A 20,980-nucleotide genomic window follows, 5' to 3' on the forward strand; every position below is an offset into this window, starting at 1 on the left:
TCGCGGTCCGTGAGTTCGAGCCCCGCGTCAGGCTCTGGGCTGATGGCTCGGAGCCTGGAGCCTGTTTCCGATTCTGTGTCTCCCTCTCTCTCAGACCCTCCCCCGTTCATGCTCTGTCTCTCTCTGTCTCAAAAATAAATAAACGTTAAAAAAAAATTAAAAAAAAAAAAAAAAGATAATGGATAAATTAAAATGATCTTCTAAAAAAAAATCAATTAAATCAAAAGAGACATGAAAGAAGAAATAGGGAAACAAAAAATAGGTGGGAAAAAATAGATGAGATGAACAGAAAACAAATGGTAAAAATGGACCCCAAATCTGACTATCTTATTAGTTACATTAAATGTAAATGGATCAAAAGATGGATATTTTCGGAATGGATCAAAAGATGGATGTTTTCTTTTCTTTTTTTCTTTTTTTTTTTTAAAAGATGGATGTTTTCAACCAAACCAGTGAAGACCTAAATATTATTAGCTTAAAATGGAGACACTTTGTGTAAATTTATTCCAGAGAGGATGTTTATCTACCATAGTGTGAATAACTCACAGTAAGAAGATTATAATTCTACTAGTAAAATACATATATTACTGCAAAATTACCCTATTGCATTTCTGTTACATTACTATATACATATTACTCCATATAGCTCTATATATCATACAACCGTGCAGAGTATACTTTATGAATGATTTAAGGGTGTTCAAAGGCAACTTTTATTTTAATGTATTTTGTTTCATATGGAAACTGTGTCTTTCCTGAGTTGTCATTGAACTGTACTTAGTTCACCTTTCTTGTATGAACATCTATCCAGTGCTAGAAATCTTACTGCCACACTTGAAACATTTCAATCATACTGTAAGCAGGCATTTTCTCTAGTATCTTTATCTTAAGGCTCTCCATAGCCCATCCACTGGCCTAAAGAGAATTCTTTTCCCCAAGCAAGAACATAGGTAGACATATACCTATTCTTTCCTATTGATATTTTTTTCCTCCATTTGTAAAGACATTTAACCAAATAAAGACCTTTACTACAATGGACCTACATTTCCCATCTGTTCTATTTGACTCTCTATATTCTCCCTAATCCATCTAATTTACTTTAACTTTTTTTAGAGAGAGAGAGAGAGAACAAGTGAGGGAGGGGCAGAGAGTGAGAGAGAGAGAATTTCAAGCAGGCTCCATGCCCAGCACAGAACCTGATGTGGGGCTTGACCCCACGACTGTGAGATCATGACCTGAGCTGAAATCAAGAGTTGGATGCTTAACCAACTAAGTCATCTATGTGCCCATAGTTTTGTCAAAGCAAAAGATTTATTATGTCGGAGCTCTCCCTAAAACCTTATGTGTAGCTTCAAATGCTAGTTGCTGAGTAAAGTTAGGTTCTTTTTCAACTCAGTAACTCATGATTTTTATTCCTATCTCCATTTTTGTTTATTTATTTTTTTATTTTAGAATTGTTTTAGATTTACAGAAGAATTGTGAACCTAGTAGAGAGAGTTTTTGTATACACCACACCTATTTTTTCCTATTATCAACATCTTATTTTGTATAATACATTTGTCACAGTTTGTGAATCAATATTGATACATTATTATTAACAAAAGTCCACAATTTATTCAGATTTCTTTCATTTTTACTGAGTATACTTTTTCTGTTCCAGAATCCTGTATTCCATTATAATTATTAATCATGTCTCCTTAGGCTCCTTTCAGCTGGGACAGTTTCTTACTACTTCTCTTATTTTTCATGATCTTGGCAGTTTTGAGGAAATTGGTCAGATTTTTGGAGAATACCTCTTGATTGGTGTTATCATCATAATTCAACTGGGGTTATAGGTTTTTGAGGCAAATACCATGATAATAAAGTGCCATTCTTTATCACATCATATTAAGTGCACATAATATAAATATGATTTACAGTTGTTAATGTTAATCTTGATACCTGCTAATGATGCTGCTGCTAATATTGCACTCTTTGGAAGGAAGTCATTATGCAGAGCCCACACTGGAGGAGTGGAGAATTCTCCTCCAAGGACTCATGAATGGAATATCTATGCAAATAAATTGGAATTCTTCTGCAGGAAAGATTTGTCTCTTCTTCCTTGTTTATCCAAACATTTATTCATATTATTTATTTATAAACTGGTAGATATATTTATTTTTACTTTTGACTATAATCCAATTCTACTCTATTTTGTTGCTCAAATTGTTCTAGATTTCATCATCTTAAGGGATCTTTTAGTTAGCTCCTATGTCTGTTTCACATACTTATATATTGCTGGGAGTTTTATTGCATCTATTTATTTTGTTGTTGTTTATTTGTTTATTTTGTTTTGTTTACACCTCCTTACTTGCTGTCATAACAAGATGTGTGAGGCTTATCTTTTAAATTTCCTACCTTGGTCCTAGTATCAGTGTTAGTGTTTTCTGGAAGGTGTTCTGATTTGGGGGGTGTTTGTTTGTTTCTTTGTTTCTTTGTTTGTTTTAGGAGAATGACATTAGAAAACAAGATCCTAAGATCTGGTGCTATGTTTCTTGTTTACTTTGATTTTAACCTTTTATTCTATCTAATCAATTTTTTTCTCTCCAAATGTTTTTCTTTCTTTCTTTTTTTCTTTTTTCTAAATTCCACCTATGCCCTTTAGTGCATCATTCCTCTACATGGTCTCTCTCTTCAATCTAGTTCCCATTTGGCAGCCAGAGAGACTTTTATAAAGTACAAATCTCATTACGACATTACCCTACTTAAAAACCTTCATAAGCTCAGCAGTGCCCTCAGGAGAAAGTTTAAACTTAACATTGCTGGAAAGAATTTTGGGATCTGGTTGCTGTTTTCCTCTCCAACTTCACCTCTAAAAACTCTCAACCTCAGTTTATACTGAAACAATACTAAAATAATTTTAGTTACTTATAAGCCTTGCACAGTTTTATTCCTGGAACACTGCCCTTACTCATCTCTTTTTGCCAAAATAGACACACACACACACACACACACACACACACACACACACACACACTTCCTTGTTTAGATTCTTCCTCAACTTTCAGATCTCTCCTTAGATGATTGTCTTCTAGGAAGCTTTTTCTAAAATGCATCCAGGCTGGGCTCCCTAACTGCTTTCTCCCACAGGGAGAACCAATACCTGGGTTTCTTGCTGCAGCTTCATCACAGTTTTTGACAGTCACCTTTTCACGTGTCTCTTCTCTCCAGACAGAAAGTTATGTAATGGTAGGGACTTTGTACATTTGTTTCATCACTGTATTATTAACACAACCAAATGTCTATCACTTCATATACACTAAAGAAGCATTTGTTTAGTGAATCAATAAGTGACTCATGAGGGTTTTCCTCTCATGCTGCTCTCAAGGATATAGTGGTCGCTGATGTATTTCCAAAGGAATATGGTTGGTCAAGTGTTAGGTGTATATGAATTTTTGTAGGCAGAGTATCCCTTAGTATGTGAGACATCTCCTCCATAATGGAAAGATGTGAACAGTTAATGCAACCAGTCTATTGTTACTCATAATAAGGCAGAATTTCTGGCTTCCTTTGTTATTCATTTCCAAATACAAACAGAAGGCAGAGTGCAGCTTCTGGGCTGCTTGAGATCAGTTCTAATCTAGTGTGTGGGCATGTGCTTGGTTAAACAGACTGGGAAACCAGCCATGGAGAAATGAACAGGAATTCTAAAGCTGCCAAGAAATTTATACCTGCACCTCATGGCTTAGAATAGAACATGGTCTCAAAGATATTTTCTGATAAGTTCCGAAACTTCTACACTTTCACCCTGACAGGTACACACTCACAAAGACTCTAACAAAAGAACAAACAGATACAGTTTGCCATTGCTCTGCCCACAGAAAACTTTGGTATCTTTTAAATATGTTTCCTTAGGAAACTAGGACAATCATTTTGCTCTCATAAAATATGGCTTGAATGTGAGCTTTCCAGAGCTACTCGAATGGAAAGGATCTCTACTCCTTCTGAACATATGCACAGCAATGCTCTTCCTCTAAATCTGATAGTATATTACAGGTGTTCCTTTCAACCCTCTTCTCTTAATTTAGATCTCCCTTCAATAGCAAAATGGAGAGAATATTAATAGCCCTCCACTAACAGATAGTCTTTCCAGCAGAAAGCCTATACCTGCCAAACTTTGCCAAGCTTTTCTCATGAAGGAGATCATGCTGTGCATCACATTTGGAAGGAAAGTCTTTCACCTTGGTTTTAAGTGGAGTTAACTAGATGTACTTGTCTTAAAGGGACTACTCTGTATGGTCAATTGAGGAAGACAGAACAGGTGAATACACTAAAGTATTTGGTTTCTTTAGTCTCCTAGAAGCCAGGTTGATTGTGTATCTGTACTGTCCCTCTTGGCCATGCTGATTAAGATGATGGTTTAATTTTTTTTCTCCTACTCTTTATCTTTGAGAACCTAGGAAAATTATTTTGTCAGTACTGTATATTACTTAATGTTCATCCATTAGAAACAGTGGACCATGTGGTGCAGGTATGACCTTTTTTTTAGTCACTAGGGTTGACAGAAAAAATATAGGATGGTCGGTTAAATCTGAATTTCATATAACCAAATATTTTTAATATAAATATACAAGTATGTAATATCTGGGACATTTTTATACTAAAAAATTATATTTTGTTTATCCAGAATTCAAATTTAACCAAGCATCCTGCTTTTTTACTAGCTTAATGTTATGCCTAATCCTTCAGGCCAAAATATCTTTAAAAGTTTGAATTTCAATCAAAGAATAAAGGACTATTTTAGAAGAGGAAAATGGGTTCACTGCAATTCTACAACAACAGTTTTGGCTTCTTGGGATCTCAAAATTTGCAAAGTCATTTTGAAGAAAAAAGTAAAGTTACCAACACTGTTCTTTTAAATAATTCATTTCTGTGCAAATTATTAGGGGGTTTAAAGTATATAAACATTTCTGAGCTTTTACTACATTCCTATTCCTCTAACAAGATTTGAAAAATGACCTAAGCAAAATAAATGTATATGTTTTTCCACATCAAATTTACTTCTTTTCCATTAAATTGTGACATCAAAGCCTTGGCCATCTCCTCTTTTCTTTTGAAGGGTGTCAATGTCAATTTTGACCGTTACTAACCTTTGCTTTTTTTCAGATAGATTATTTTATCTGCCATATAAACACAGAGCTCCAGAGATATTGGAAATATTTAACACATTTACAGAGTGATTCTTATTGGGACTGAGCTAACGTTAGCCATTCTCTTAAATATTTAAAAAGTTTGATTTGAAAAGTTTATGAATTCTTAAGCAAGTCATGTGTATTCTGCTTTGTTTTTGCTGTTACAATATATGCTGTCTTTTTTAAAAAGTGAATTAAGTTAATAAAAGCTTGTTTTTTTTTTCCAAATAAGAACTCTGCAGAAGTACCAAGAAAAGCCTCTGATATATCTTTAAAATTACTTGGCAACAAACCAAGCCTAGATATAAAAAGAAAAAATGCTTTTGTGAGTTGTTTATTAGCAGGCATGGACTGTTCCATCTTTGTGATAAGATCCATACAAACAAGAAGCAGCTCTTAGAATAAAGATGCTTCCTCCATGCAATCAAGGTAGAGTGATTGTTGGAAAACTTCATAACTGTGCCTCTTCAAGTATCACTTAATATGTGCACATATTGAATTCTGCTGAGCCACCCTCCTAGCCTTCATAGGCTCTATAAAGTTTTCCACCAACATTAAGATGTGTATGAGGGAGGGGCACTTGGGTGGCTCATTTGGTTAAGCGTCCAGCTCTTGATTTCAGCTCAGGTCATGATCTCATGGTTCGTGGGATGGAGCCCTATGTTGGGCTTCACACTGGCAGCACAGAGCCTACTTGGGATTCTCTCTCTTCCTTGCTCTCTGCCCTCCCCCACTCACACGCATGTGTGCACACAATCTCTCTCTCTCTCTCTCTCTCTCAAAATAAATAAATAAGCTTTTAAAAAAGATGAGTATAAGGAAAAAACAGAGATCAGAGTAAGGGAATGACTTGTGTTAACTTGTCATTTTTTCTTCTTTGTTTTAAAAACTTCTTCTCACTTGAGTCCTCTCCTTGATCCTTATGTTGTGTAAAAATATGTGTGAATATAATAAAATCCTTTGTTAGTTTGAGATTAGCACTCACCCTGAAAGCTGTGAGGGTTAGATCCAGGGATGCAGATATAGGTAATTTCATCAATGCATGTGTGTGTGTGTGTGTCTGTCTTCTCTCACTCTTCCCCTCCCCCTCTTTATTTTTGTAGGAAAAGTTTTTTGGGAAAATCCAACTTTACCTTGGTTGAATCATTCTGTCTTTCTATTCCACCTCTGTAGAGGGTCATTAGAAAAATCCCTGTGACCAAGAGAGGTAGAAACTCTGAAGCTCAAGAATCACTGTCCGAGCTGTATCCCTGAATTGGTTTGGTAACCTTACGTAGGTTTGAGGGCTCAGAGCCAGCCTGGGTGCATTTGCCCTAACTGTGTTTGGCCATCTCACAAACTATATCCATTCTCGTTCAAAACCCCATAGGAAACTTTACCAGGGTACAAGTTTCATATCCCTAATTTTTCCATGTAGATCTAAGCAGTCAGAGACCAGAAATAAAGTTAAAGAGATTAGGAAAGGTGAATGCAGGAATCCCCTTTAAAGAGTGATGGGTGCCAGTGTTTCTCCATGCTCTTGTCCATGGCATGAATCACTACGACATTCAGGCTTTGCTCAGCTTAAGAAGCAGGAAGCCCAGGCCCCACCGTCATAGTGCTGGATGCTGGATGGCAGTAGGGGTTGCCCTGTTGTCTGCCAACACAGAATGCCAAAGGAGGAGAGGGAACTTACTGCCACTGGCAGTAATTCCATTATTATATAATGACTTAACAGTTACGTATTAGACTTGTCACAACTATGTAATAGACTGAACCCTTAAAAGGTTTTCTTTTGCATTTAATCTTTATAATGTGCCTTCTATTTATTATCATTTGTATTCCTCCAAATATGAACCTTCTACATTTACTCAGTGCTTCCCTGTTTAATAGAAATCCAAACAGTGTATATATTCATCGCGGACCCTCTTGTTGATGCAAATTTTCTCCAAAGCACCAGAAGCTTTTTCGGAGGCCTTGACATCCAGGCACAGCCTGAGAAATGCAGAAATGAGTAGTGGGTGAAGTTTGACTTTAATGCTCTGATTTGATTCTCTGATGCTTTCTCTGCCCTCGCAGAACCTCTCCTACAGTACCTCTCTTTCTGCTCCCCATACTTCTAACTCTCCCCACATTGTTCCTGATAACACATGTATTCTCTTGTCGGTAGGCAATAAGTTGTACTGCCAAACAGACTCTCAGTGGATTTCCTCCTACGAGAGGTGCTTTTTTGCCCTTACTTCAGCTGTACAATGAAAGGCTATCTCCTATTCTTCTCTCTCTCTCCTTCTTTCTCTGTCCCTCCGTCACTCACACTGTCTCTCTCAAAGAAATAAATAAACTTAAAAATCTATAAAAAGAAGGGGCACCTGGGTGGCTCAGTCAGTTAAGTGCCCAACTCAGCTTTGGCTCAGGTCATGATCTCATGGTTTCATGAGTTCAAGCCCCACGTCGGGGTCTGTGGCTAACAGTGAGGAACCTGCTTGGGATTCTCTCTCTTTCTCTCTCTCTCTCTCTGTCTGTCTCTCTGCCCCTTCCCTACTCATACTGTCTCTGTCTCCCTCAAATAAATAAATAAACTTTAAAAAAATTTAAGACTATCTCCCATTCAATGAGTATAAAGACAAATCAAAGATTTGTGGTTTTTGTTGTTGTTGCTGTCATTGATGTGAACATCTTCCCAGCACCCCCTAAATTGTGACATCCCTAAACTACTCCACACACAGACCTCCCAGGGACTGGTACACAGTGTCATGGTGGGGCTGGAAAGAAAGGACCCCCCCCCCCCCCACAATATAATGGCGATGTGAGTACCTCAGGCATTCTCACAAGGAGCCATTTGCCCACGATGCTGTTATGGCCTGGACTGTCTTGGTGGCTATTTCTGTATACAGCTTCTACTACAGCAAGTGACCCACCTAACAATTATTTTAATGTGGCAATTAGGGGATTTATTAAAATTTTATTTTAATAATTCTCTTATTGAGTCTATTAATCTCTCTCTTTTTGGGGAGACAGGGGGTGGTGGGTGCATAACCTTCAGGAATTGCATTTTAACACCTTTTTAAAGTTTTTTTTTATCCAGACCTTGGGTGATATGGAGACTTCTATGTAGAAGTCACACATTTACTGGTACTGTCAGCCTCATTGTCATTAATTCTGATTTGGCGTTCAGCAATTCCCATGATAACTGTTGACTTTTATTGTCTCTCTAAAATTGGTTCCATTCTGAGAATAATCTGAAACTAATTTCATGTTATTTTATTTTGGTGATATTACTGTGGCGCTCTCTCCCAGCCCTTCTCTGATACTTGCAATTTGGCTGAGAAATGTAGTTTCAAGACAGAGAAGGCATTTCACGAGTTCTGTACACCCTCATGGGGATTGCAGAGTTGTTGTCTTTTTTGTTTTTAAATCTATTTCATTATTTTTTATATTTGAGACTCAGACTGTCTTCCTCTTTTTGGAACCTTTGAAGGAGGTTATTTTTTCAGGAACTACACATTGAAGCTGCAGCTACAGAAGCAATTACTTTTTAAGGATACGTAGCTCTGAGTTTGGCAGCTCTCAGATCACAAAAAGGTACTGTGACTCCCTCTGGAGGGAGGTGTTTGTTAAAAAGATGAAAGGTTTTCATTAAAAAACTTGGCAATTGTAGCTTATGAATTCGGTGAAATTAAAATTGATTTCGGGGCCCCAGTCCCTCATAAAAAGATTCCTCAGTGCCCCAAATGTACCCGTTAGGCTGCTACTTGATTGTCTGAGACACAGACTCTTCCCTGCCCATTGATCCATTGTCAGTGGTTCCTCATTGGTACCGCAAGCTCCACGATTTAATTATGAGCTCCTCTGGGCTGTGCCACTTGCAATCTCCCTCTGTTCTTCTCTTACAGCCCAAGAAGCTTTAGCAGGCACAGCAAATTATCCTCCTTTTCTAAGGTGCTGTTTATTTTCCTGAAAGAATAATAGAAGGCAGCCAAAGAAATATGAAGGCATTTAAAGCTGACCTTCCGAACACCAAAAAACCCCTAAATGAACAGCTACTGGAAGGCAATTTTGATGGTGTTTGTCAGAATAAGTTGAGCAGTGGCTTAAAATAAAAAAAATGAAGGATATGTGCGGGACTCAAGGCAACTGTTTGACTTTGTGTCAGAGACGCTGGTTTTTCCCAAACTGAAAGCTTTTGTGCCCCTGCTACTTGTTGGGGTTGGTTTTTCAAGTGCAATCAGTTCTGTGAGTGCAAACATATTTCTTGAGAAGAAAAGGCGCACAGAAGGTGTGTGCATGTTTGCACACCTGAATTTCTACTAATGAATTTTATGTTCATTAAATCAAAACGCAATGGCATATTGAGAAGTGTGAATAATCATAGGTTCTTGGCACCTGGGTGGCTCAGTCGATTAAGCATCTGACTTCTGCTCGGGTCATGATCTCACAGTTTGTGGGTTTAAGCCCTGCATTGGATTCTGTGCTGACAGCTCGGAGCCTGGAGCCTGCTTTGGATTCTGTGTGTCCCTTTCTCTCTGCCCTCCTCCACTCATTCTCTCTCTCTCTCAAAAATAAATACACATTAAAAAAATAATAATCATAGGCTCTTTTGGAAGTTTCCCCAATTTTGATTGCGGAATATGTCAATTCTGCACAACACATCTTACAGCAGTCAGCCAAGGAGCTTACTCAAATGTCTGTAACCTTTAGAAAAGGGCCTGAACCACTGACATTTTTTCTGGAAGGCAATGATGATGGGGTCCCCAAAATGTTTCAGAATATAGTCTTTCCTCCTCAAACTTTTTGTTAATTAAATTACAGTTTATTTGACTTCATAAGAAGCTCTCCTTTGAAAACATTGCTTTTCAGACCATATGCATAAAGGCTAGGTCATGAGTCACTTGGTCTACAATAGTAAATATTTTCAGGCATCTTTTCATGGCCATGACACCAAAGTTAATGAGGAGGTCACTGAAGATTCAGAGTGATTTTTCAAGGCCACAGCATTAGTAAATGATACAAGAATGCAAACCCAGGACTTTCAACTTGAATTCTGGTGCTTTTTCGGGAATATTGCAGCCACTGTTTCAATGGAAATTCCTTTAAATAAATATGTAGTGAACCTCTACTACCAGGGAATGGGATTTTGGTTGCTTGGTCAGAGGACAGGATATGTTGGGACATAAGTCAGCCTGGGTGCTAGGCTGAAGTATGTGTGGTAGGGTAGAGGTGTTCTTTAAAGAGAAAGAGGTCACAGAGAGCAGAGGAGGCAGCAGGGGTTAGGGGAAGAGAGGGCACAGAATAAGATGGAAGGAAGCGGTAACAAATTTTACCTAGTAATTCTTACCATTTGTGTTTAGGTCCCCAGAGAAAGTAATGATCAAGCTTTATAGAAAATCACTTCCCAAGCCAAGTTGGTTCCTTGGTGAAGGGGGCCTCTCAGGATTCATACAAATGCAAATGCTTTGTACAGCATTTCCATTTGGGAGAGAAAACCTAGGAACACTATCTGTTGTTCATGTGATGTTGGAGAATTGAGTTGTATGAGTGGCTGAGCAGTTTACACGTGGACCGCTGGGAAGTCGCTGCCCTTGCCTTTGAGAAGATCATCCACCATCTAGATGGGGAGACAGAATCGAAACATATGACTGGACTCTAAAAATATCACTAGAAACCCTCTATAAATGTATGCAGATTAATATGCTGCAAATGATGTGCAAGGCGCCGAAGGGATGTGGGAACGGACTCCTCAGAATCTGTAAGAAGTTAGATTGCAAAATAAATCATGCATTAGTATTTTCCCATAACTGTGTGGATGGCTCCATTCCTTAGGAGCTTTTACGCATAAGTTAATCGTGTGAGATTATTGATGTTTGAGTTGTTTTTTGTAAAGTTATCAGAAGGTATTAGGAATGCAAAGAAGGCAATTGAGCTTAAGATCACTGTGCTGAATGATTCCCCTGGAAAGGAAACCTTTAGCTGCAAACAGTGCACTTTTCCTGCCCTACTCCTTGCATACAGAATGAGAACTTCTAGAGCTTCTTAATTACATGTAGACTGACTGCTTGATGCATAACATTATTGCTTTGGCTTACTTTTAAATTTCTGGGTGAAATTAAGGATGTGGAAATAATCTTTCTCTAGGATTGGTGTTATTAAGAGTGTTTCTGGGCTGTGAAAGATAATTTCTTAGAGGTGACAGAAAATAGAAGATATTTCTCCCCAGCTCTTTAAAGGGGTAAACCTGGGGTAAATGCAAGTTTATTTACACAGTTCTTAGCTGCATAGAGGAAGGAAGCTCTTTTGTTTGTCTAAACCTATCGGGTCTTTTCCATGTACTTCTAATTATTGTTGGCCAAAAAGAAATTAACTTTATTCAGTCCAGTGGCATTTAAAGCATAGTATCTGATATTTGAACAGCCTTTAGATAACACTCCACTTATACGGTATTTATTCCAACCCCTCCTTTTACCCCTGTCTACAGCAGAAAATGATTCTAGTCAAATAATTTTATAGATTTTTTTTTCAAAAGCCATGTTATTTTCTCTCTGGCTTATTACCAATTGATAATGTAAAAAGAGTACTAACATAGAGATAAGAAGATAATAAAAGAGAACAATATATCATTATGGTGGGTTGAATAGTCCCCAAAGACATGTCCACCTATAACCTCAGACCTTTGACCTTATTTGGAATAAGGGTCTTTGCAGATGTAGTTTACAGTATAAGCTCAAAGTGAGATTATCTTCGATTAATGGGCACTAAATCCAGTAATGGAAGTCTTGTAAGAGACAGAAGAAAACAACCCAGAAACACATAGAAGAAAGCCATTTGAAGATAAGAGATAAGACAGAGATTGAAATTATGTATTCCACAAAACAAAGAATGCCAGGAGCCACCAGGAGCCACTAGAAGTTGGAAGAGGCAATGAAAGATTTTCTCTTAGAGCCTCACAGGGAATGGGGCTCTGTCGACACTTTGATTTCTGACTTATAGCCCCCAAACTGCAAGAGAAAAATTTCTGTTGTTTTAAGCCATGCAGTTTGTAGTATTTGTTATAGCAACCTTAGGAAATGAATACAGCCAGAAATGACTTCACCACTATAACCCATAACCCATCAAATCTTTGTCTCCATTCTGTAATTGTCATGTGCACACATATCTGACACAGTAGTGTTATAGTATAGGTTCCAGTAAAAAGGGAAGGACAGCTATTACTTATTGAGCATACTCAGTGTGCCAAACAGAGTGGGCACTTGCTGTCATGGGGCTTCCCTTTTTTTGTTGGGTATGGTTTTCAACCATTTAGTCCTAAGAATCTTCCCCGGGTTGGGAGAGTTGTGTTGTAATGGGGAGCAGATTACAATCTGTTGCAGAAGAAATGCAAAGAAAGATAATTAACATTACCCTTTGACATTCAAAATATGTCCAGTAATCCAATGGCCATGAAAGCTAGGCTAATGTCTAAAATCCTTCCATTTTTTTCTCTATCATTGCCCACAAGTCCACGCCCAAATCTACCCTACTGAGTATATAAAAGGCCAAGCCTGGGCAACTCAATTCAGAGTTCTACTAGGGTACAATATCCCTTCTGCCCCAATAGTGAGACCTTTGTCAGTGAAGCATGATGTGTGCTGACAAAGAGAGAATATAGTGTAGGGAAAAGAACTAGTCAACCACTGGGCAGAAGTATATTAAGTGAGAGTGGTACTTAATGCAGAAAAGGGTTTTCTCTACTTCATTACCACCCCATGGGCCATCTCCATATAAGCCTGGTGCAGTAACATCAAAGTGATTTAGGTATAGTGTAAGCAAGCTAAGAGGCCCTGAAGCTTTCACTTTTCCAAGCTTCCCTTCCTTCACTAGTGGTATATGCAGATCCCAGAAATATTGGCAAGCCTGAGCTTCCAGAAGGGATTGCCAAAATAGGGGCAGAATGCTCTATAGGAAGAGCTTCCAAACAGCTCACCCAGGCAGGGGTAAGTGGTTGTCATTGTCAGAGTCTCAAGATGTCTCCAGTATCTGGGGTTGCTAAAGTGAGTCCAAGTAAGCCAGGAGTGCTACTATGATCTGTCCATGCTCAGAAAGCAGCTAGACCATGAGTTACCCCTGCTACCGCTGCAAATGCCATCAGGGAAATAACCAAATGGCTGAAAGACATCACCTTGAAGGTCAGCATTGCTAAAGGACCCTGAGCCCAGGGACCTCCTCTTGACTATGAGTTTACATGAACCAAAACTTTCTACATACACCCAAATGCTACCTTGAAGGGGTAGTTAGGAAGGCAGGATGACTGAGGAGTAAAAAAACAACAAGAACATTTAAGATCTCATCTTGATATCCCTACCTTAACCACATCTGCAAAGACCCTTATTCCAAACAAGCTCACATTCTGGAATTCTAGGTAGATATATCTTTTGAGGGCTACTTACTATTCAAACCACCATCAATTAGCATGGATAGCATGGATTTCAAAAAATCAACAAAACTCTGTTATTTAGATAATTTCCCTTTTTCTAAACTTTTCCCTGCCTCTCCTCAAGAAATTTTGTGTGCCTGGCCATCTTTTTTTACATCAATTCTTGCATCTAGAAATGAGCTCTGTAGAGCTGGTATTGAAGACATCAAGGATCAAATATTCCACCCCAGGAATTTGCAGCCCTGTCTGTTCAACCACTAAACCCTATCAATAGAATCACAGTAATTCTTGGTTCTACTTAACTAGCTGGACAGGCAGAAGAGATTTCCCTGTGGCCATTTAACTTGGAAAGAAGATGTGAATGGAAATCGAGTCCTGTTACTTATAGGCACAAAATGTCTTCAGGGCAGTATTGACTTAAGAGGTTCAGTTTTTGAATTTGAAGAAGGAGCATTCCTGTTGACCTAAGGAATTAATCATCATCATCTCAAGGTTAGGGTGCCAGCTTAGACTTAGGTTCAGGAAACTTCTAAGGGGTATCTCCCCATTCAGAGCCTCAGATTTGTTTCCCCAAATCTTGCAACATGAAACTCTCTTGAAATGTGACTCCAGGGATGCCTGGGTGGCTCAGTCAGTTAAGCATCCATCCCTTGATTTTGGCTCAGGTCATGATCTCACGGTTCATGAGTTTGAACCCTGCATCAGGTTTTGTGCTGACAGTGCAGAGCCTGCTTGGGATTCTTTCTCTCCCTCTTTCTCCTCTCTCTCTCTCTTTCTCTCTCTCTCTCTCTCTGTCTTTCTAAATAAATAAATAAACTTAAAAAAAAGTGACTCCATTCCTCTTTCTCATTTGTGAAATAAGAGATTTGGACTACATGGAACCATTATGCTCCTTTTATATCTGGAAGTTTAAATGACTATGATTTGACTGTCACAACCTATCTCCTTATGCCTCCATTCAAATATGAAACACTGACAGAATAGGCCAGAAAGGGAAATTGAAATTATCTTGCATTATAACTAAGCAGAATTAGGGGCGCCTGGGTGGCGCAGTCGGTTAAGCGTCCGACTTCAGCCAGGTCACGATCTCGCGGTCCGTGAGTTCGAGCCCCGCGTCAGGCTCTGGGCTGATGGCTCGGAGCCTGGAGCCTGTTTCCGATTCTGTGTCTCCCTCTCTCTCTGCCCCTCCCCCGTTCATGCTCTGTCTCTCTCTGTCCCAAAAATAAATAAAAAACATTAAAAAAAATTAAAAAAAAAAAAAAACTAAGCAGAATTAAACAAATCACTCAACCTTTCTGTTCCATAGTGTCTAATCTATAAAATAATGGCATTGGAATTCAAATTCATAATCCCTATGTGCCTTTCTAGCTCTAATTTTCCACTTTTGATACTGTCTAATGTGATAGCCACTGGCCACATGTAGGGAAAGTAATATACATATAAAAGTAATATAGATTTTTCATTAATGTTTTTATATTAATTATATGTTGAAATGATAGTTTTTGGATATATGAGATAAAATAACATTTATTATTAAAATTAATTTCACCTATTTTGCTGTATATTTTTACTGTGGCTTCTAGAATATTTAAATTACATATGTGGAGCACAATATAATTTCTGTTGTATAGTGCTGTTATAGATCTATGCAAAACAGTTTTGAGATGAAGGTCTATATGTTCAGAGTTACATACAGTGATCATGTGCTGCCTGTGCTTGTAATTTGCATGTGTATGCATATAACTACCTGCACATATACATATACACAAGGCATCTTTTAAAAAACAATGTTACTGTTGGAGTGCCTTGGTGGCTGAGTGGGTTGAGCATCCAAATCTTGATTTCAGCTCAGGTCTTTATCCCAAGGTCATGGCATCAAGCCCTGCGTCGGGGTTGACACTGAGTACAGACCCTGCTTGACATTCTCTGTCTCTTTCTCTGCCCCTCTCCCCAAATCAAGCTCTCTTTCTCTCTAAAATAAACAAACGAATAAACAATGTTACTGTAAAAGCATGTTTTATCCCCTTTCTTGGCTATCAGGTGATCTAGTACAACTACCAGTTGGTTATAAACACTCAATTTAGAAAAATAAAGGCTTTGACCTAATATAAGTTATGTATTTATATAGATTACCTTTTTAAACATTACTTAACTTTTGGAAAAAAAATAATACATGCCACTGACAGGTTATTGTTAAGGTATTAAGGAAATGAGAAAAGAAAAAAATTAAAATGAAAAAATAATCAAACTCTATTTTATTTTACTTTGAATTTCATTTTATTTTGAATTTCATTTCATTTTATTTTATTTCATTTTATTTTATAGAGAGCATGAGTGGGGGAGAGGGGCAGAGGGAGAGAGAGAGAATCTTTTTTTTTGACATTTATTACTGACAGAGAGACACAGGCATGAGCAGGAGAGGGGCAGAGAGAGGGGGATACACAGACTCTGAAGGAGGCTCCAGGCTCCAAGCTGTCAGTCCAGAGCCCGACGTGGGGCTTGAACTCACAAACCACAAGATCATGACCTGAGCCAAAGTCGGACACCCAACCAACTAGCCACCTAGGTGTCCTGGGAGAGAGAGAGAATCTTGAGCAGGTTCCACGTTCAGTGTGGAGCTCAACACAGGGCTTGATCTCACAACACTGGGATCATGACCTGAGCTGAAATCCAGAGTCAGATGCTCAACAGACCAAGCTACCCAGGTGCCCCCCAAATGCTTAAGGGTAATAAAATGACCTCATGAACATATCCACAGATACATTCATACAACATGCATGCATTCACAGTGACTGAAGGGCAGTGATGGTATTGCTGCCCTGCTCTGACTCAGTTCCTCGTACCATCTGTGATATATATACCACCGACAGCCCCGTTTCCTCTCTATTCTCCCATCACCAATTATTCCTCACTCCTAAACCTATGTTCTGCTGATAATTTATACTATCCTACAATTACTTACATTCTCAGAAAAAAAAGTTTTCATTATTAAATATCATAAGATTAATTTATCATCTCATTCAGTAGCTAAGTACAGCCCACTATAGGCAAAGCACTGTCATAGGCACTCATGGAAATGCAAAGATAAATTAGACTCACATCTTAACCTGTACTTACTATTTTTTTAACGTTTGTTTATTTTTGAGAGAAAGGGTGTGAGCAGGAGAGGAGCAGAGAAAGAGGTAGACACAGAATCGGAAGCAAGCTCCAGGTTTTGAATTGTCAGCACAGAGCCCAATGTGGGATTTGAATTGATGAGCAGTGAGACTGTGACCTGAGCCATAGTTGGATGCCCAACTGACTGAGCCAGCCAGGCACCCCAACCTGTACTTATTCTTTAGGGAATACGTAAGATTTATGGAATGTCAATCTGTACATATGGTATAGTTTATGACAGGAGTGAGCACAAGATAAATAGTAAGTATCACAATGCCTTTGTTTTAATACTAGGTCTCCTACTGTTTGGTTGTGTGAACTTAGGCAAGTAACTTAAGCTCTTTGAACCTTAGTTTCTTCATCTATAAAATGGAACTGGTACCAGTTATCTCCTACATAGACTATGTATGAGGTTTAGAGAAGATAATTCATTAAAAGGGGTCAGTTCTAAGACTGGCAGGTAATCTCCATGAATATGAGCTACTGTTTTTTAATTTTGGATATAACTGTGATATATACACATATGTATATATATCACATACATATGTGTATATATCATATATATATCCCATAATCCCGTAGGCAGGATAAGCATTTGAAGTACAAATAAAAATGCTGGGAATTTTAATTTATTTTTATTTTTTAAATGTTTCTTTTTTTTATTTTTGAGAGTGGAGCAGTGGCAGAAAGAGAGAGAGGGGCAGAGGATTTGAAGCAGTCTGTGCTGACAGCAGAGAGCCCCATATGGGGCTCAAACTCATGAACTGTGAATCATGACCTGAGCCAAAATCAAGAGATGGACACTTAACTGACTGAGCCACCCAGGTGCCCTAGGAATTTTTTAGAATAAGTAGCATATTCTTCCGTTTGAAAAATGAAGAAAAGCTTTGTGTACAATGTGGGATTTGGTCCAGGCAAGAGAGAATTTACCTAAATGCAGGTGAGGGTTGGATATTCCAAATGGAGGAACCGACACGAGTGACATGAAACTTTCCCTATGGAACAGTCAGTCATCAAGTGTGTGTTGAAAATAAGATTTCTGAGAGGAAGTACAGAGAATTACATTGGAAAGGAAGACTGAGAGTAAGACTTTCTCAAGTAGACATTATAAACATATTTACACATGATCTTTCATAGAAATGTAATCCTTTTATTTCCATTGTATGGTGTTTCCTTACAACCATATTTAGACTCTAAGTAGTAGTGATTCTGTATAGCATAGATTTGTGTTGGCATTTTCTCTCATGGCTACTTCTTAGTTTTATCCTTTCTAAATCCCAAAGAACCCAGGAACAATATGGACATCCTAGTTTATTAATGTCATTTCCAAATTCCCACCTCTCTGCTCCAAATTAGTAATCAAGTTCCTTTGAGTCTCATGTCATTTAGCTACCAACTTCTAGACTTTCTTGTCACCTCCTCCAGCAATCCCCTTTCCATCCAAAATTTCATGCCCGAACCATAGCTTTCTAAACTTTAATTCTCCTATAACTGTTCTGCATGTGGTCTTGTCACGTCACAGATGAGAGGGCTGGGTCCTAGCTCCACCATTTATTAGTCATATGATCTTGGATGATTTGCTTAACTTCTCTGAGCTCATAACAGCAATAAGCATAGTGCATACTTAATAGTTATTATGAAATAAAATGATGTGTATGAAATCCTTAGCATCATAGTTGGTGCATAATGAACCTTCCAAAAATTGTGCTATTCAGTGTTATGACCTTTGTCCTTTAATCCATATACTATCATCTTAACAAGTCTTTCCTATCTTCATTTCCTTTCTTATTTAGCCTAGATGTGGACATATCTCCTAGTCTTTAGTACATCTCTAATTATACCCTGGGGTCCCTTGCCCTTTTGTATTTACACCTCCTCAGACAGGCTGTAACCTGGAGCCATCCAGTGGCCTTCACCTCCTCTGCTATGATCAGGATGTTGAGGCTCCAGTGGGAAAAATCACCTAAAACTTGGGCCATGACAAATTAACACACTCCTTCCTTAGCTCCTAAGTCAGACCTCAGTTCTTTTGTGTATACTTACATCATATTTTTTCTCATTCCTTGTGAACAGACAATTCAAGGCTGACAACTTGTTTGAAGTCTTTAGCCTCTACCAAGTTCTCTCTCAGCAGGGGGCTGCCCCAGTCCTACAGAGACAAAATTGAGAACTTCAAGCGGTAAATCCCATGGCCTCCTGCCTCCACATCTACAGACTTACTTTTACCTCCTTCCCCCATCCTCTCAAAGGATTCGTTCAGAAATAGAGCTATATCAATTACAAAGCCTTATTAACAAACGTATTTGTTGAACACAGAGAGTGCTTATTGCTATGTAAAAATAAAAAAAAAAAAAAGATGCTTCTCTCACTGGATTTAAAGTCTGAATAAGTAAGCTGAAATAATTCAAATATGTAAAATTAGCTTAGAAAGTATTTAAATCTCACAAGTACAAGATGTTTTAATTATATTCCTTGCTCATACATAGTTGAAAATTTTTAAATGGTAGAAGAAATATAATACAAATGATAAATTGAATTATAGAATTGTTAATAAATGTTAATGAATATTAATTTTAGGAGTGTATATGTCTTTCTGGTCCATGGAGACAGTAAAACAATAAATATTCTGTCTATATATACACACACATGTATGCATACACTTTGTTTATATGTATATGTGAGTGTGTATATGTATGCATATATGTTCTTGTTTGTCCTTTGTTTATCTAAGCATTAGATTCTAATGCTTGACTATGCTGTTAGCATATATCTGATTCTGAAATGTTCTAGTTACATATTGCGGTGATAACATTCTTTGTGTGCTTAATACCCTTGAAAATCTGTCTCTCTGATAGAATATTCCACAGCAATATTCTTAAGAGGAATATGTGTTTCAGATTTTCCAGGACAAACCAAGTTTCAGATATCCTGACCCATTAGTTCTTTGATTGTTGATTGGCTTAATGATCACTTATTGACTGTCTGCTAGACCAGGCACCGTTCAACAGGGAAGGTGGGTGCAAATGTAGATAAGAGCAATACAATTTTATAAACAGAATTACTCAGGAAAACTGCAAAGGGAACAAACAATTCAGACGGGGTTATCAGGAAATTGTCACAAGGTCATATGCCTAAACTCTGGTTTGGAAATCTAGTTCATCAACTGAGTAATTCCATAGTTCCTCATTCTATTCTTCTTTTACCGAAATGCCAAAGCCGGTGCATTGTGGCTTCTCCTGTGGAGGGCTTGAGTAAATGGCCAGCAGTAAATGGCTCGCTCCAGTCTACCACCTCTTCTCTATGCTCTTTCATCCCCTCCGTTGCGCTGCTCACTGCCTGTCCATCCAACACCTCTCATTAGCACCTGCAACTTTGCACCCTCTTCATTTGAAAGGCACACATTTTTTTTTCTCAGTCTGACGCCTGCCTGCCTTGACACCAGCAGGATGAAGATCTGTCCTCTCAGACAATGTGCTAGGTGCAGAGCTCAGTCACAAATAGATCTTTAAACAACCAGCTTACCATTCCTCACAAGCCCTGTGTATTTCCTGCTGATGACACGGTGGTGGGCAGAGTGACATCTGATGGGACAGGTGGGGCATGTGGAGGAGGCAGGATTGGCAGTTAGCAGGTAAACTTCATCTTGGGAGGCTAGTCTCGGCCCTACACACAGTTGACTTGTATATCCCTGGAGATTTTTTTTTTTTTTCTGTTTAAGAACTGAAATGTCTTCTAATGCTGCTATTCCTAGAAAGTAGCTACACAAACTCCAACTTTGTCAGAATCTTCATCTTGTTCAACTGGGAACATTTTTATTTCCTATTGGTTTCTGAAATACCACACTTACCTGATTTTCCTCCTCAATAGATGTGCCTTCTAAGGCTCCCTGACTGTCTTCTTCTTGCATATCCAATTCTAGAAATTGAAGTACCCCAGGCCCTTATCCTCACCATTTTCTTTACTCTATCTGTATGTTCTCCCTCAATGCTCTTACCTAGTCCCATGGCTTCAAATATTGTCTTTACAATGATGATTGACAGATTCATTTATCTTACTCTAACCTCTTCCCTGATGTATCCACCTGCCTGTACTATATCTGCATTTGGTGTCTGATAAGTATTTAAACTTAACATGTCTCAGACAAACCAATCACCTCCCTACTGCGGCACTGCCTGTCCTGATTCCCACTTTGTCGCTGTCAGTGGTACCATATCCATGCAGTTACTCATGCTAAAAACCTTGATAAAAGTAATTGCTGATTCTTTTC

The 20,980-nt window shown here is 38.3% G+C and overlaps 1 protein-coding gene across 5 annotated transcripts in view; it reads left to right on the forward strand.

Annotated features, from left to right (window-relative positions):
* The window catches only part of ZMAT4 (zinc finger matrin-type 4), a 347,808-nt gene that overhangs the window by 237,070 nt on the left and 89,758 nt on the right, over positions 1-20,980 (forward strand). Inside the window, exon 6 of one of the 5 annotated variants that reach the window (XM_058720585.1) lies at positions 18,787-19,086. The exons of the other annotated variants lie outside the window; for them this stretch is intronic. Within the exon in view, the coding sequence (XP_058576568.1) occupies positions 18,787-18,896 (110 nt within the window). The 3' untranslated portion in view covers positions 18,897-19,086. Of the gene's footprint in view, positions 1-18,786; positions 19,087-20,980 lie in introns of those variants that run through there. 5 annotated transcript variants of the gene reach the window in all.

Source organism: Neofelis nebulosa, chromosome 3 (genome assembly GCF_028018385.1).
Source record: "Neofelis nebulosa isolate mNeoNeb1 chromosome 3, mNeoNeb1.pri, whole genome shotgun sequence".
Taxonomy (NCBI): Eukaryota; Metazoa; Chordata; class Mammalia; order Carnivora; family Felidae; genus Neofelis; species Neofelis nebulosa.